The following is a 15650-nucleotide window of genomic DNA, read 5'->3' as shown; positions in this document are numbered from 1 at the left end:
TAGGACCTGGAGAAATGACAGATTTTTGATGTTTTGTTAATAGGGTATTTATCATTTCCGATACGGGTAAGAATAAAAAATATATATATTTATGGTCCACGTGATTTTTTTGTTGTTACATAACTAAGCAATTGCTTATAAAACACATGCCATAATTTATTATATCTACCCCATCAAAAGGTTGATTTCTTATCAAGTTTTAGATTTCTTATCAAGTTTTAGATAAATTCTCACATTGTGACCGAGACATAAAAAGGCATTTCTGGTTTCACTTTAACATTATGTATGTGACCATATCAAGTAACTTACTTTTACGTACAACACGTCATGATTGTATAGATAATATATGGTGTAAACTGAATATGAACAGTCAAGATTTGTCAAGAGACAAAAACGCCAAAATTACCAACATTACCAATGTCTTACTTGATCTCTTTATCAAAAGCTTGTAAAAAAAAAAGAAAAAAGGCTAGTAAAAATCTGCTTTGATAACAGGCACATACAATCAGAATTCCCTTGGCACTAAACAGCATGTACGAACTTATCACACCGTCCTTTTGACACCATAACAGAAACGCTCTGATCCAGGCATTGGGACCTCTCACAGACAATCATGTGATGAGGGAGCTTTGAGCGGAGGGCAAAAGAGAAAAGGGGGGCCATCAAGTCTTTTGAAGCCCAGTGCCAGCCTCTCCCCCTGGACTCCATGTCCCGTCCACGTCCCCTCCATTTGTCATGCTCTCTGGCTTGTGCCCCTTCCTAGGCATCCCCGGAAAGGCTGCCATGAAGGGCCGCAAAGTCTCCTTATCACTCATGGCCCTCATGGCCGGAACTCAACCTCGCACCCACCCAACAGCCATGCAAAATAATGTGTGACCCTTGTCTTGTGATGCACTGTGGCTTTGACTCATAAAGAGGATCTGCTATTACTGATTGTGATCTTATCGATGCCGCGGCTTGAAAGAGGAGAGAAGGAGAGAAGCACATGCTAGGTTAGAGGGCAAATGTATTTTTTTTATGCCTGTTTGTGTCCATCTAAAAGTCTGTCTGAAAGTCAGAAATCTTCCCCTCCTTCTCTCTTTCTCTGTATGATTCTCTAACTGACTGTCTGTCCAGCTATTTCAGGAAGTTTCAACACGACATATTACACAAATCCCTGAGATGTTAGCCGAGATGCACTCCAAGAATCTGCTCAATAACCTAGTCCACTTCTACTTGTTTGATCGTCTTGTTTCTCTCCTCACATTCAGTCTCCCAAAGCTCCATCCACAGATAAAATACTCTCTCATAATGATTCATCATGTCTTAGAACAAAACATAATTTCCCCTCCTCATTAATGTGACTATTTCAGCTTGGCGATCCAAATACAAATTATTTCGAGATGATTCCACTCTGCTAAAAGTCTCACATTCTCCTCAGTGCTCCCTTCAAACGATCCAGTCCTGTCTTTCAGCGCGACAAATATATAAGCATATCAAAATGATATGAGCTGACAAACCCATTATGCAGTAGTTCAGAATCACATGTCACAGCCCATCTTGTTGTGATCACAACGTGACAAAGTCAGGTCTGGTTGGGAGCAAGACGGGATTGGCGAACATACACCAATCTGTCTCAGCAGTAGACGCTCAGGCAGTCAAGTGAAATGATTTCCAGATGAGGCGCTCATGGCTTAGTCCTAATTGCTTGAATTGGTGGCTTACATTCCCTTCATTAAGCTCTAGATACGGTCCCTGTCCATTAAAAATGATAATTTTATACCTGACGAGAGAGAGAGAGAGAGAGCGAGAGAGAGGGGTGAGGAAAGACAGAGAGAGATTGTGTAGACAGAGAAAGTCTGCTAAATGATTGACGTCGCTTGATTAAAATCAAATATGGTGATTTGCTTTGTTAGCGTTTCATTTGAATTTTTACCACATTGCTTTGGTTGTGAGCTCACACAGATGAATTTTCCAAAGCACTCGGAATGATGATGTGGATGCCATAATGCAATGGACCGGAGACATAAGGATTACAAGGTAGGCCCTAAAAGGAAACATTAAGTCACGTCTGAAAGTATTCATAAAAATATGGATACAGTGAGAGGTTAGAGGTGAACTTGTTAAACAAAAGTTAACATATCAACAAGCATCGATAGCAATAGCTTCATTCCCTCGCTTTCTTTCTTTCTCTCTCTCTCTCTCACTCTCCCTCTCTTTCTTTTTTCTCTCCCTCGTAACGTACTTGCACTTGTGTATTATTTTTTACTGTGTTCAGCTGTAAAACATTCTGGGAAACATTACGCTTCCTATATTCAATGCTGGACTAGCTGGAGGTCCTCGGCTGATCATTAAAATAAAGAAAGAACGGAAAAACTGAATGGGGGGGCTGGTCCTCGTCTCTGTGTCTTCATAGTGTGGGCGTTGAGCCAGTCACACTCTCATGCTAAAATCTCAGCTGCCTCAATTCTCTCTCTTCATCTCTCTCTATTTTCCTCACACTCTCACACTCTGACTCCCTTGTCTTTCTTGCTCTCTCTTTCTCGTTTCCTCTCTCTCCCTATCTCTCTGACACCCCCCCCCCCCCCCCCTATTTCTCACTCTCTCTTGCCCTCTTTCCCTGACTCCCCTTTCGTTCTCTCTTCCTCTCTCACTATCTCTCCCCCCCCCCCCCCCCTCTCTCTCTAGCAGACCTGCGAAGGGCCAATAAAAATGATTTATGCTGCTGAAGGATATGAACGTGTGGATTCATATGGTGTGCGCTGGGATAGATAGCATCTGGTGCACTATAGAGAAGAAGTAGGTATATGGATTCTGAAGCGAAGTTGCAGTAAGGTTGTGGGATCACATTCCCGCTGTGAGCCGGTTGAGATAAATCGTAGCCTACGCCAGAGTTATTTAGTCAGCGTATCTAGGTGTCTGACACCAATGATGTTGTCAGATAGTATTTGAGTAAAACAGAAACACAGTATCTGTATACCAGTTAAGGCTGCTGAGGGGAGGACGGCTCATGATAATGGCTAGAACGGAGTAAATGGAATGGCATCAAACACATGGAAACCATGTGGTACCATTCCACACATTCCGCTCCAGCCATTACCACGAGCCCGTTCTCCCCAATTAAGGTGCCAGCAACCTCCTGTGCTGTATACAGACACAAAATGTTAACCTAAAACAAATTCCATGTGAAAACAATAAAAGCAACACACAGGGGCGAGGCTGTTGTCCGCCCCACCTATTATGTATCCTACAGTCTTTGAAGTTGGGTTTAAGTACAACAAGACCTAACAGGGGAGAGGACAAAAAGCCCAAAGACATTCAAATAGCACAACTGGTATAGAGACCTGCATGAAGGTGTTTATGGCCTGCTCCCCCTTAGATATGCAGGAATGTGCTGACATTTTTGGGAAACTCTGTAACAACCTCTTTTTAGTGCTTTAGAGATACTCACAAACATGACAAAAACCCACTCCTACATGTCAGCGAGAAAGAGAGAGAGAGAGAGACCCAGAGCCCCAGGACAGCAACACAATTAGAGCTAACCAAATAATGAGAGAACAAAATGAGGTGGAAACTGACCTAACCTCCTGCCAAATGTATGACCATATTAGAGACACATATTTCCCTCAGATTACACAGACCCACAAAGAATTGGAAAACAAATCCAATTTTGATAAACTCCCACATCTGTTAGGTGAAATCTCACAGTGTGCCATCACAGCAGCAAGATTTGTGACCTGTTGCCACAAAAAAAGGGCAACCAGTGGAAACACCTCTGTAAATACAACCCTTATTTATGTTTATTAATTTTCTATGTTGTACTTCAACTATTTGCACATTGTTAAAACACTGTACATAGCCATAATATAACATTTGCAATGTCTATATTCTTTTGCAACGTTTGTGAGAAATGTTCACTGTTTATTTATGATTGTTTATTTCACATTTGTTGCTTTAGGCAATGTAAACATACATTATGCCTCCCATGCCGAGAGAGAGAGAGAGAGAGAGAGAGAGAGAGAAAGAGAGAGAGAGAGAGAGAGAGAGAGAGAGAGAGAGAGAGAGAGAGAGAGAGAGAGAGAGAGAGAGAGAGAGAGAGAGAGAGCCCTCACAAGCCCATCTCATTTCAGAGTTTGATAGATAATATCCTCCTCTCTTGTGCTTTTTTAAGCCAGACACAGAACTACTGTATTGGGGCAGCCTGGTCTCATAGACTAGATGTAACATAGTAAATGTCAATTCTGGACACTCAAATAAGTATGATATGTTACGTTTGGTGTGGTTATATAAGGAAGATGGTTACTTAAGGTAAAAAGTAGAGTGGTTGGTACCCAAAATCACAAATTCCTATAAATTCCTGTGTTAAATAACACTAATATGTGAGAACCATATTTTTTTTGTCGTTATAATAAGGTTGGTAGCAATATGTGAAAATCACCAACAAAACCCACAACGGAATGCTCTTTTATGGGCTGGATGGCTAGCTAGCTAACTAGCAAACGTAGCTACACACAATAATAGCAAAACCAATATCAGCATGTGAAGTAGCTAGTTAGCTGTAAAATCGCCTAAACAAACTGCACTATCAATTTAGTAGTCTACAATCTCACCATGTTCAACCTGCAGATCTATGTGCATCGCAGAGTGGATTCTGACATTCGCAACAGCACCATACAACGCACCTTGGACTGAAGAGGTAGACAAATAGGAGAAATGTGCTAGGGGCAGGTGGGGCAGAGCATTTTTCAGCAAAAATAATAATAATATTATTTTTTTTTTTTTTTATATTATAATATTTTTTGGGGGGTGCTTGTCTGTTTTGCCTGTTATTTTGGCATTAATACGTGTCACATATCAGTTTACAAACAATGTCAAAAATATATATAATTTTGTTAATAAAGCTGCATACACACATTGTTTTCTTGAGTAAGGCAGCTCCAAAATGCAGGTGTTTCAGCCTAGCTCAATGCTTTCTGTGGTGGTGGGGCGAGCCTGCAGAAAATAGGAGCATTGCACCGTGATTGGCTCAGTACATCATCGCCAAGTTTAAGTCCTTAGTAATGGTAGACATCCAAAGTTTCAGCCCTTTGGGTGCTGCCATAGCGTTATATTGCAAGTGCCCATCCAAGAAAGCTCAAGGTCATTGGCCACAACTAAAATAACGTCAAATCACGTTATATTTATTTATTTCACCTTTATTAAACCAGGTAGGCTCATTTACAACTGCGACCTGGCCAAGATAAAGCAAAGCAGTGCGACACAAACAACAACACAGAGTTACACATGGAATAAACAAACATACAGTCAATAATACAATAGAAAAAAGTCTATATACAGTGTGTGCAAATTAAGTAAGAATGAGGAGGTAAGGCAATAAATAGGCCATAGTGGCGAAATAATTACAATGTAGCAATTAAACACTGGAGTGATAGATGAGCAGAAGATGAGTGTGCAGGTAGCGATACTGGGGTGCAAAGGAGCAAAATAAATAACAGTATGGGGATGAGGTAGTTGGATGGGCTGTTACAGAAGGGCTATGTACAGGTGCAGTGATCTGTGAGCTGCTCTGACAGCTGGTGATTAAAGTTAGTGAGGGAGATATGAGTCTCCAGCTTCAGTGATTTTTGAAGTTCGTTCCAATCATTGGCAGCAGAGAACTGGAAGGAAAGGTGGCCAAAGGAGGAATTGGCTTTGGGTGTGACCAGTGAAATATACCTGCTGGAGCGCGTGCTACGGGTGGGTGCTGCTATGGTGACCAGTGAGCTGAGATAAGGCGGGGCTTTACCGAGCAAAGACTTATAGATGACCTGGAGCCAGTGGGTTTGGCGACGAATATGAAGCGAGGGCCAGCCAACGAGAGCATACAGGTCGCAGTGGTGGGTAGTATATGAGGCTTTGGTGACAAAATGGGTGCACGAATGAAGCGACCTCATCTGTCCAGTCGACAAGCTGATCCTACCTCGGTCGTGTTTCATATAGCAAAACGTTTTAAAACAGAAAATGTGCGTTTTTCTTATTGGACAAGTTCCAAGTATTTAGCAGCATCATCGCAGCATCCGAGTGCGAGCCCAAGGCAGAGTGACCGTGCCCGTCACGGCTACTTGAACGTTATTTCCTAGATTAAAGTATATATGAAAGACTCGTGCCACATTCTTAACGTTATCCCCAAAAAATATATGGCGGATTGGAAGTGATGCTGACAATTACGTTGATGGAAGCTACAATATTAAAGCTGATCTACCCCCTTTAAAAAAAAAGTGATCACAGACCTATGTTACAAAAGACATATCATGCAATTATTTTTGATCACCATGCCCATAGACTGCATCCAATTTGCTGAGTAGAGTGTTGGAGGCTATTTTGTAAATGACATCGCCAAAGTCAAGGATCGGTAGGATAGTCAGTTTTACGAGGGTATGTTTGGCAGCATGAGTGAAGGATGCCTTTGTCATGTCCTGACCATAGAGAGTCCTTATTTTCTATGGTAGAGTAGGTCAGGGCGTAACTGGGGGGTTAGTCTAGTTTATTATTTCTATGTGGGGTTCTAGGTTTGTTTTTCTATGTTGTTGATTGTGTATGATTCCCAATTAGAGGCAGCTGGTAATCGTTGTCTCTAATTGGGGATCATATTTAAGTAGCTGTTTTTCCCACCTGTGTTTATGGGATATTGTTTTGAGTTAGTGCACGTTGCACCTCTGTAGTCACGGTGTCACGTTCTGACCTTAGTTCCTTTTTTATGTCATTATTTTGGTTTGGTCAGGGCGTGAGTTGGGGTGGGCATTCTATGTTCTATATTCTATGTTTTGTTCTATGTGTTGTATTTCTGTGTTTGGCCTAGGATGGTTCCCAATCAGAGGCAGCTGTCAATCGTTGTCTCTGATTGAGAACCATACTTAGGTAGCTTGTTCCCACCTGTGTTTGTGGGTAGTTGTTTCCTGTTTTGTGTTTGTTTTCACCATTCAGGACTGTTTCGGTTTTCTTTGTCATTCACTTTGTTATTTTTGTATTTTTTCGTGTTCTGTTATATTAAAGTAACATGGACAATTACCACGCTGCATTTTGGTCCGATCCTTCATATTCCTCATCTGAAGAAGAAGAAAATCGTTACACACGGTTTGTTGTTAGTTTATTGTTTATTGTTTATTTGTTTTTGTCTTTGTTAAGTTTCACTTTATATTAAATTGTGGAACTCAACATCCGCTGCGCCTTGGTCCGACATTTATTCCAGCGAACGTGACAGCTTTGTTGCGAAATAGGAAGCCGATTCTCGATTTTATTTTTAATTTGAGATGCTTAATGTGAGTCTGGAAGGAGAGTTTACACTCTAACCAGGCACCTAGAATATGTGGACAACTACAAATACCTAAGTCAGAACCGTCCAGAGTAGCTGGACGAGCGGGGAGGTGTGGGCAGCAATCGGTTGAAGAGCATATTGTCTCTTATTGATGGCGGTTATGATATCGTTTAGGACCTTGAGCGTGGCTGAGGTGCACCCATGACCAGTTCGGAAACCAGATTGCATAGCGGAGAAGGTACGGTGGGATTCGAAATGGCCGGTGATCTGTTTGTTAACTTGGCTTTCGAAGACCTTAGAAAGGCAGGGTAGGATAGATATAGGTCTGTAGCAGTTTGGTCTAGGGTGTCTCCCTCTTTGAAGAGGGGGATGACCGCAGCAGCTTTCCAATCTTTGGGGATCTCAGACGATACGAAAGAGGTTGAACAGGCTAGTGATAGGGGTTGCAACAATTTCGGCTGATCATTTTAGAAAGAGAGGGTGCAGATTGTCTAGCCCGGCTGATTTGTAGGGGTCCAGATTTTGCAGCTCTTTCAGAACATCAGCTATCTGGATTTGGGTGAAGGAGAAATGGGGGAGGCTTGGGCAAGTTGCTGTGAGGGGTACAGGGCTGTTGACCGGGGTAGGGGTAGCCAGGTGGAAAGCATGGCCAGCCATCGAAAAATGCTTATTCAAATTCTGAATTATCGTGGATTTATCGGTGGTGACAGTGTTTCCTAGCCTCAGTGCAGTGGACAGTTGGGAGGAAGTGCTCTTTTTCTCCATGGACTTTACAGTGTCCCAGAACTTTTTGGAATTTGTGCTACAGGATGCAATTTCGGTTTGAAAAAGCTAGCCTTTGCTTTCCTAATTGCCTGTGTATATTGGTTCCTAACTTCCCTGAAAAGTTGCATATCGGGCTATTCGATGCTAATGCAGTACGCCACAGGATGTTTTTGTGCTGGTCAAGGGCAGTCAGGTCTGGAGTGAACTAAGGGTTATATCTGTTACTGGTTCTAAATTTTTTGAATGGGACCTGCTTATTTAAGATGGCGAGGAAAGCACTTTTAAAGAATAACCAGGCATCCTCAACTGACGGGATGAGGTCAATATCCTTCCAGGATACCCGTGCCAGGTCGATTAGAAAGGCCTGCTCGCTGAAGTGTTTTAGGGAGCGTTTGACAGTGATGAGGGGTAGTCGTTTGACGGCAGACCCATTACGGACACAGGCAATGAGGCAGTGATCGCTGAGATCCTGGTTGAAGACAGCAGAGGTGTATTTGGAGGGCAAGTTGGTTAGGATGATATCTATGAGGGTGCCCATGTTTATGGATTTCGGGTTGTACCTGGTAGGTTCTTTGGTAATTTGTGTGAGATTGAGGGCATCAAGCTTAGATTGTATGATGGCCGGGGTGTTAAGCATGTCCCAGTTTAGGTCACCTAACAGCACGAGCTCTGAAGATAGATGGGGGGCAATCAATTCACATATGGTGTCCAGGGCACAGCTGTGGGCAGAAGGTGGTTTATAGCAAGTGGCAACCGTGTGCCGTGGCGGAGATCTTTGTGGGCTATACTCGGCCTTGTCTCAGGATGGTAAGTTGGTGGTTGAAGGTCTCCCTCTAGTGGTGTGGGGGCTGTGCTTTGGCAAAGTGGGTGGAGTTATATCCTGCCTGTTTGGCCCTGTCCGGGGGTATCGTCGGACGGGGCCACAGTGTCTCCCGACCCCTCCTGTCTCAGCCTCCAGTATTTATGCTGCAGTAGTTTGTGTCGGGGGGCTAGGGTCAGTCTGTTATATCTGTAGTATTTCTCTTGTCTTATCCGGTGTTCTGTGTGAATTTAAGTATGCTCTCTCTAATTCTCTCTCTCTTTTTCTCTCTTTCTTTCTCTCTCTCTCTCGCAGAACCTGAACCCTAGGACCATGCCTCAGGACCACCTGGCATGATGATTCCTTGCTGTCCCCAGTCCACCTGGCCGTGCTGCTGCTCCAGTTTCAACTGTTCTGCCTGCGGCTATGGAACCCTGACCTGTTCACCGGACGTGCTACCTGTCCCAGACCTGCTGTTTTCAACTCTCTAGAGACAGCAGGAACGGTAGAGATACTCTGAATGATCGGCTATGAAAAGCCAACTGACATTTACTCCTGAGGTGCTGACCTGTTGCACCCTAGACAACCACTGTGATTATTATTATTTGACCCTGCTGGTCATCTATGAACAATTGAAACATCTTCGCCATGTTCTGTTATAATCTCCACCCGGCACAGCCAGAAGAGGACTGGCCACCCCTCATAGCCTGGTTCCTCGCTAGGTTCTGGCCTTTCTAGGGAGTTTATCCTAGCCACCGTGCTTCTACGCCTGCATTGCTTGCTGTTTGGGGTTTTAGGCTGGGTTTCTGTACAGCACTTTGTGACATCAGCTGATGTAAAAAGGGCTTTATAAATACATTTGATTGACATGAAGAGAAATAATGAAGAGAAATTATAGATAGAACGTATCGGTGCTCATCGGCCGTTGGACATAAAGATTACACAAGTTGGAAATCGCAAATTCCACAATGAGTTGTTTGGAAGGAATCAGTGGCTAACTGCAAGCATTGCAAAGCAACCACTAACATTAGCCTGCTATTCAATGGAGTGGATGAGTCTTTTTCCCCCCGAGTTCCCACCATAAATCCAGAGAATGCCAGACTTTGATGACAAAATTTGCCCACAAAGGACCGCCGCGCCACTTTCACAAGGTGAGTCCAAAAATGTATTGTATGCTGCTGCATAAATTATGTCATATGCAAGGGAAATATGTATACTGTAGCTAAGAAAGTAACACTAAGTGTATGTTGTGTAGTAAACTGTTAGTAGCCCATGTGCCTCACCCTAATAATTCGGTCTCACCAACGCGGCATTTGTAATGCTTTTACAGTGCTACTGATAGTAGTGGTGGTGTTTGGTTTGCAGATGCAAATTCAGCACACAGAACATTATATAATAGAATTGTGTTATTTGACATGTCAAATTAAAAGCTTAATTAACGCGTCAAATAGTGTTGTATGAAGTGTATATTTTTTGACACACAAAGACCCTAACGGCGTTCAATGTGCCTCACCCTTATAATTTGGTCTATTTTCACCTCATAATTTTGCCTATTGTTCTAACTTGGTGGTGCACATGTAGCCTATAACCTGTTTAAGAGAAATGTAATCATTGAATATTGTAAGAGCTTAAATTGTCTGTTTATATTCCCCCTTTATTTATCCTACGGTTTTGACTTGTTGTACAGGGAGTACACTGTAAGAACGGCCCATATTCTGTCACTGTACATTTTGAAAGTGTTGAAAAAATGTATTTTCAGCTGAAGTCGGAAGTTTACATACACTTAGGTAGGAGTCATTAAAACTTGTTTTTCAACCACTCCACAAATTTCTTGTTAACAATATATTATTTTGGCAAGTCAGTTAGGAGATCTACTTTGTGCATGACACAAGTAATTTTTCCAACAATTGTTTACAGACTATTACAGATTATTTCACTTATTCACTGTATCACAATTCCAGTGGGTCAGAAGTTTACATACACCAAGTTGACTGTGCCTTTAAACAGTTTGGAAAAGTCCAGAGAATTATGTCATGGCTTTAGAAGGTTCTGATATGCTAATTGACATCATTTGAGTCAATTGGAGGTCTACCTGTGGATGTATTTCAAGGCCTACCTTCAAACTCAGTGCCTCTTTGCTTGACATCATGGGAAAATCAAAAGAAATCAGCCAGGCGGTTTTTTTTCTGAGGTCTTGAAGGTACCACGTTCATCTGTACAAACAATAGTACACAAGTATCATGGGACCACGCAGCCGTCATAACGCTTAGGAAGGAGACGCGTTCTGTCTCCTCGAGATGGACGTACTTTGGTGCAAAAAGTGCAAATCAATCCCAGAACACTAGCAAAGGACCTTGTGAAGATGCTGGAAGAAACAGGTACAAAAGTATCTATATCCACAGTAAATCAAGTCCTATATCGACATAACCTGAAAGGCTGCTCAGCAAGGAAGAAGCCACTGCTCCAAAACCGCCATAAAAATGCCAGACTATGGTTTGCAACTGCACATGGGGACAAAGAGCGTACTTTTTTTGAGAAATGTCCTCTGGTCTGATGAAACAAAAATAGAACTGTTTGGCCATTTTGACCATCGTTATGTTTGGTGGAAAAAGGGGGATGCTTGCAAGCCGAAGAACACCATCCCAACCGTGAAGCACGGGAGTGGCAGCATCATGTTGTGGGGGTGCTTTGCTGCAGGAGGGACTGGTGCACTGCACAAAATAGATGGCATCATGAAGTTATGTGGATATATTATGTGGATATATTGAAGCAACATCTCAAGACATCAGTTAGGAAGTTAAAGCTTGGTCGCAAATGGGTCTTGCAAATAGACAATGACCCCAAGAATACTTCCAAAGTTGTGGCAAAATGGCTTAAGGACCAGAAAGTCAAGGTATTGGAGTGGCCATCACAAAGCCCTGACCTCAATCCCATATAACATTTGTGGGCAGAAATGAAAAAGCGTGTGCGAGCAAGGAGGCCTACAAACCTGACTCAATTACACCAGCTCTGTCAGGAGGAATGGGCTACCTGAAACGTTTGACCCAAGTTAAACAATTTAAAGGCAATGCTACCGAATACTAATTGAGTGTATGTAAACTTCTGACCCACTGGGGATGTGATGAAAGAAATAAAAGCTGAAATAAATCATTCTCTCTACTATTATTCTGACATTTCACATTCTTAAAATAAAGTGGTGATTCTAACTGACCTAAGACAGGGAATTTTTTACAAGGATTAAATATCAGTAATTGTGAAACTGATTTGAAATGTATTTGGCTAAGGTGTATGTAAACTTCCGACTTCAACTGTATCGTCGCTTGCTTATTAATGTCTTAACTGAAATTACGGCTTGCCTCTTACCTGCTTGTTGTCCCCTTATGCCATAGTTTGTACATCTCAATTGGCAGTAGAAACCACATTTGTTTAAGCAAGTCAGCAATATCAGCTATGTGTTTTTTTTTAAAAGCAGTAAATAAGGCTGAATGTACTGTTTCGATGCCAGACAAGGCTCTGCTGAAAGCCAGGTGTAGCAGTGGTTAGGCGTTGGGACTACTGTTGGGACAGCTTTATGTAGGCCCTAACAGTTTGTGAGCAGCGTTTGTCACCGTTATAGTACAATTAATGTATTGTTTAGTGTTGTGTAGTGGCTTTGCTGGCATTCATCCCACTTTTTTTTTTGCCCCACCAAGATTTACATGCTAAAATCGCCACTGATTACACTGTCTTTTGACCATGACATCTGATCTTTAGGGCCTATTTTAGTGGCATATAGTACCTTACCTAACCTTTCTTTAGAGAAAGAAATCTATGCACAGCCAGACTATGCACAGACAGTTTTGTCTGAAATCTTTCAGCTGGTTGAAATGAATGCTTCAGACGTCCAAGAGACACAGACTCAATACATTCGAGATAATCTTGTGTGGGCCTGGGAAAATGCAGGCTTCCTCACAACATTGTGCAGAATTCCGTGCCAAACTATGTTCAGATCAGTGCTGTAATTTATCACCCGGTAAACACGTGGGAATACTATTTCAGCCCATAAAATAAGCAACTCCACTCCACGCACATCTCGCGATAGCACGATGCTCCCTCCATGCTTGTCTATGGTGAGAGTTTTCCTGGTATCGCGTGATGTCTAAAGTTTCCCACGCCTGTTGTTGTGGCGTCTGCCCTTTTCTCTCACTCTCTCTAGCAACCTGCCGCCTCCCCCTCCTTGCTGTACTCCTCTCCCGCCCCGTTTCTCTCCTTCTCCCTAGTCCCTACATCGCCAGTCTGCTTCTGTTGTCTCGGCGGATTGTTGGTTTGGGGAGAAAGGATATCGCGAGTGTTGGAGTTTTGGTGAGAGTTTGTGGAAGATGGCGCCTGTTGTGACAGGGTAAGTCTGAGATTCAGGGCTGGTGGTTGTAGCTATTGGAGTTAAAGTGAATTTAAGTTTTTAAAAGATAATTGGTCGCTTCTGTTCGAGCATAGATAGCCGAGCAAATGTGGATGTTTGTGGCCATTTGTTTTCAGTCTGGGGAAGCATTTTCTTTGTCTAAATGTATTGTGTGTGTGTTTTCCTTTGACTACTACACTGTACTGACTGTTGCTGCACCGCCGTGTAGTGTTCTGGGGGTCGAGCTAGCTCGCTACTGCTAGCTTTGAGGTCCCTTTTCAACACCAGACAACGACACGAGTACAATCGGTGTGGGTTGGGAAAATATAACCGGTCGTTTTTGTCTATGTTTAGGTAATATTATTCAACTATATATCCCACGATATGTATGTATTCACCATATAACCATGTTGCAATGTAATCTACAGTTCCACAGTCTGAAACACGTTGTGGCTTTGCCTTTGTCAAGCAAGGCATCGTTGGATTACGTTCGACTCTCGTCTCTGTGGTGTTAGCTGGCTAACGTTAACTGAATATTTCTCTATCGATTGTTGGTTAATACACTTGCAGACGTCTGAGTACTGTAAAGCAATGTTTTGCCATGCGTAAATGTACTCATATAAAGTGGTGTTTACAAAACAGCCCCGAGCTTCTCCGTCCGCGGTGCAGACAAATTGTATTAAGGACATAATTGATCTAATTCTAGCTACTATAACCCTCTAAAAACGAACTCAAAGTTATAAAAAAAAGCATGACGTTGTGAGGATTTGTATACATGTCATTTTTGCTCTTTCTTTATCTGTCTATAAACGTTAGATAGCCAGCGCGAACCACTGAAATACAAAACTCTACAAAAATATACGTGAAATGAGATGCCTCTGTCCAAGGTTGGAAAGCTACTTTATGAAATAGAGATGGTTTAGCAAGTTACTGTTGATAATTCGCTAGGTTGAAGCTACTCACATTAATGAAAGGCAATCCTAAAAAAGGAAGCAAACTAATCTGTTTAAATACCCTTTATTTTGCTGCTGGAGGCAACGAGCTAAATTATCCTCAGACTTTCTATCTTCCTAAATATTCGTCAGTTCCATGGGCTTAGCCCAATTTCTTTGATTCTAGCTAATTGTGCAATTGGGAGATAAGAGACGTGTGGTAATTATTTGAAGAAGAAAAATATAGGCTAAATGAAGCCCATTTAATTTATCTGTCACTAGACTTTAGAATTGCCTGGGAAGTATAACGTCATCATAGCTTGCCTAATGTCTACTATTCTATAGCCACATTTTCCAAGTTTTCAATGCTCTGATGATGCAGAAAGTAGTATTGTTACTTTTATGTATTGTAAACTAGTAGCAGCATAGCATCCGCATCATCTATCCGGTCTATGGATATTTTGTCCAATTCCCAAAACAGTCCTATAATTTTGATGGTGTGCGTGCACATTAGCCAAACACAAGTTTTTTGGGGGTAATCTGGAGTCAGTAGTCCCCACAGATAGCTCAGTGGGGGACAGACATTAGCTGGGCTTTTTGGAGGAGGAGTGCGTGTGGAGGGAGGGAGGGGGGGGGGGGGTGTCGAGGGTAGGTAATGTGTGTGCTCATTTGGGGCTTTCCAGCAGACCTGAGCTGATTTCTGTTTAGAGAGAGAGAGAGAGAGAGAGAGAGAGATGGCAGGTGGGTCGGGTCTGGGTGGCTGGCCACCTGTCCAGATGATATCTACCCGAGCTGTGTGCTTTTTCTTCTGCCAGGATAGAGGGAGGGGGGGGGGGGGGGGGGGGTGAGACTAGAGGTTTAACAGAATTAGAGTGCCATAAGGGATCTTTATTAGCATGTGGCCGGGCACGACCGCGTCAATGGCTGGAGGCTAGGGAGGGAGAGAGATAAAGAGTGGGAGAGAGGGAGCCCACATCCCAGGTCTGTGTCCACAGCCCAGTGCCCCCACAACCCCACTCAGGGTCAGGTCTGACAGCCATGGCCCCCTCTGAGAGTTGGCTGGGAGTTGTGGTTGAGGCAGGGCGCACTGGTGCAGAGATGAGAGGGCAGTACTCTGAACTCGGTAGTAGGGCACACCGTAGCATAACGTTTTGCAATGGGAAAGAAACATCTGTGTTCTTATAGGACAAATTCAAGCAGTATCTGTTTGAGTTGGTGAGCAATTTTAAATGCATAAAAATGAGCACATTCTAGAGGTTTGCTGAAAATGCTTGATAAGATTGACCGTCTGCCTCTGGCTTAAGTATGTTAAGAAGGTTCAATGTCTGAGCTCTTTCTTGCCCTTTCAGCTTAGTTTAGCCTAAATAGTGTCATGTGGCATTTTACGTGATCTCTTCTTTTCATAAGAGAGATAGTGGAGCATTTAGTCAATGGATGTCTCTTCAGTGCAAAAAAAAAACAAGGAAAAGGACCATAGTTTTGTCTAACATAATAAATAAAAAA

General features: G+C 42.7%; 1 protein-coding gene across 1 annotated transcript in view; it reads left to right on the top strand.

Moving 5' to 3' along the window:
• The first annotated feature begins 13058 nt into the window (after positions 1-13058).
• The window catches only part of LOC120030152 (recombining binding protein suppressor of hairless-like), a 95213-nt gene continuing 92621 nt past the window's right edge, over positions 13059-15650 (top strand). Inside the window, exon 1 of the mRNA XM_038975481.1 lies at positions 13059-13215. Coding sequence (XP_038831409.1) covers positions 13196-13215 — 20 coding nt within the window. The 5' untranslated portion in view covers positions 13059-13195. The remainder of the gene's footprint in view (positions 13216-15650) is intronic.

This window comes from Salvelinus namaycush, chromosome 36, assembly GCF_016432855.1.
Source record: "Salvelinus namaycush isolate Seneca chromosome 36, SaNama_1.0, whole genome shotgun sequence".
Lineage (NCBI taxonomy): Eukaryota > Metazoa > Chordata > Actinopteri > Salmoniformes > Salmonidae > Salvelinus > Salvelinus namaycush.
This window is presented reverse-complemented; position numbering and strand designations above follow the sequence as displayed.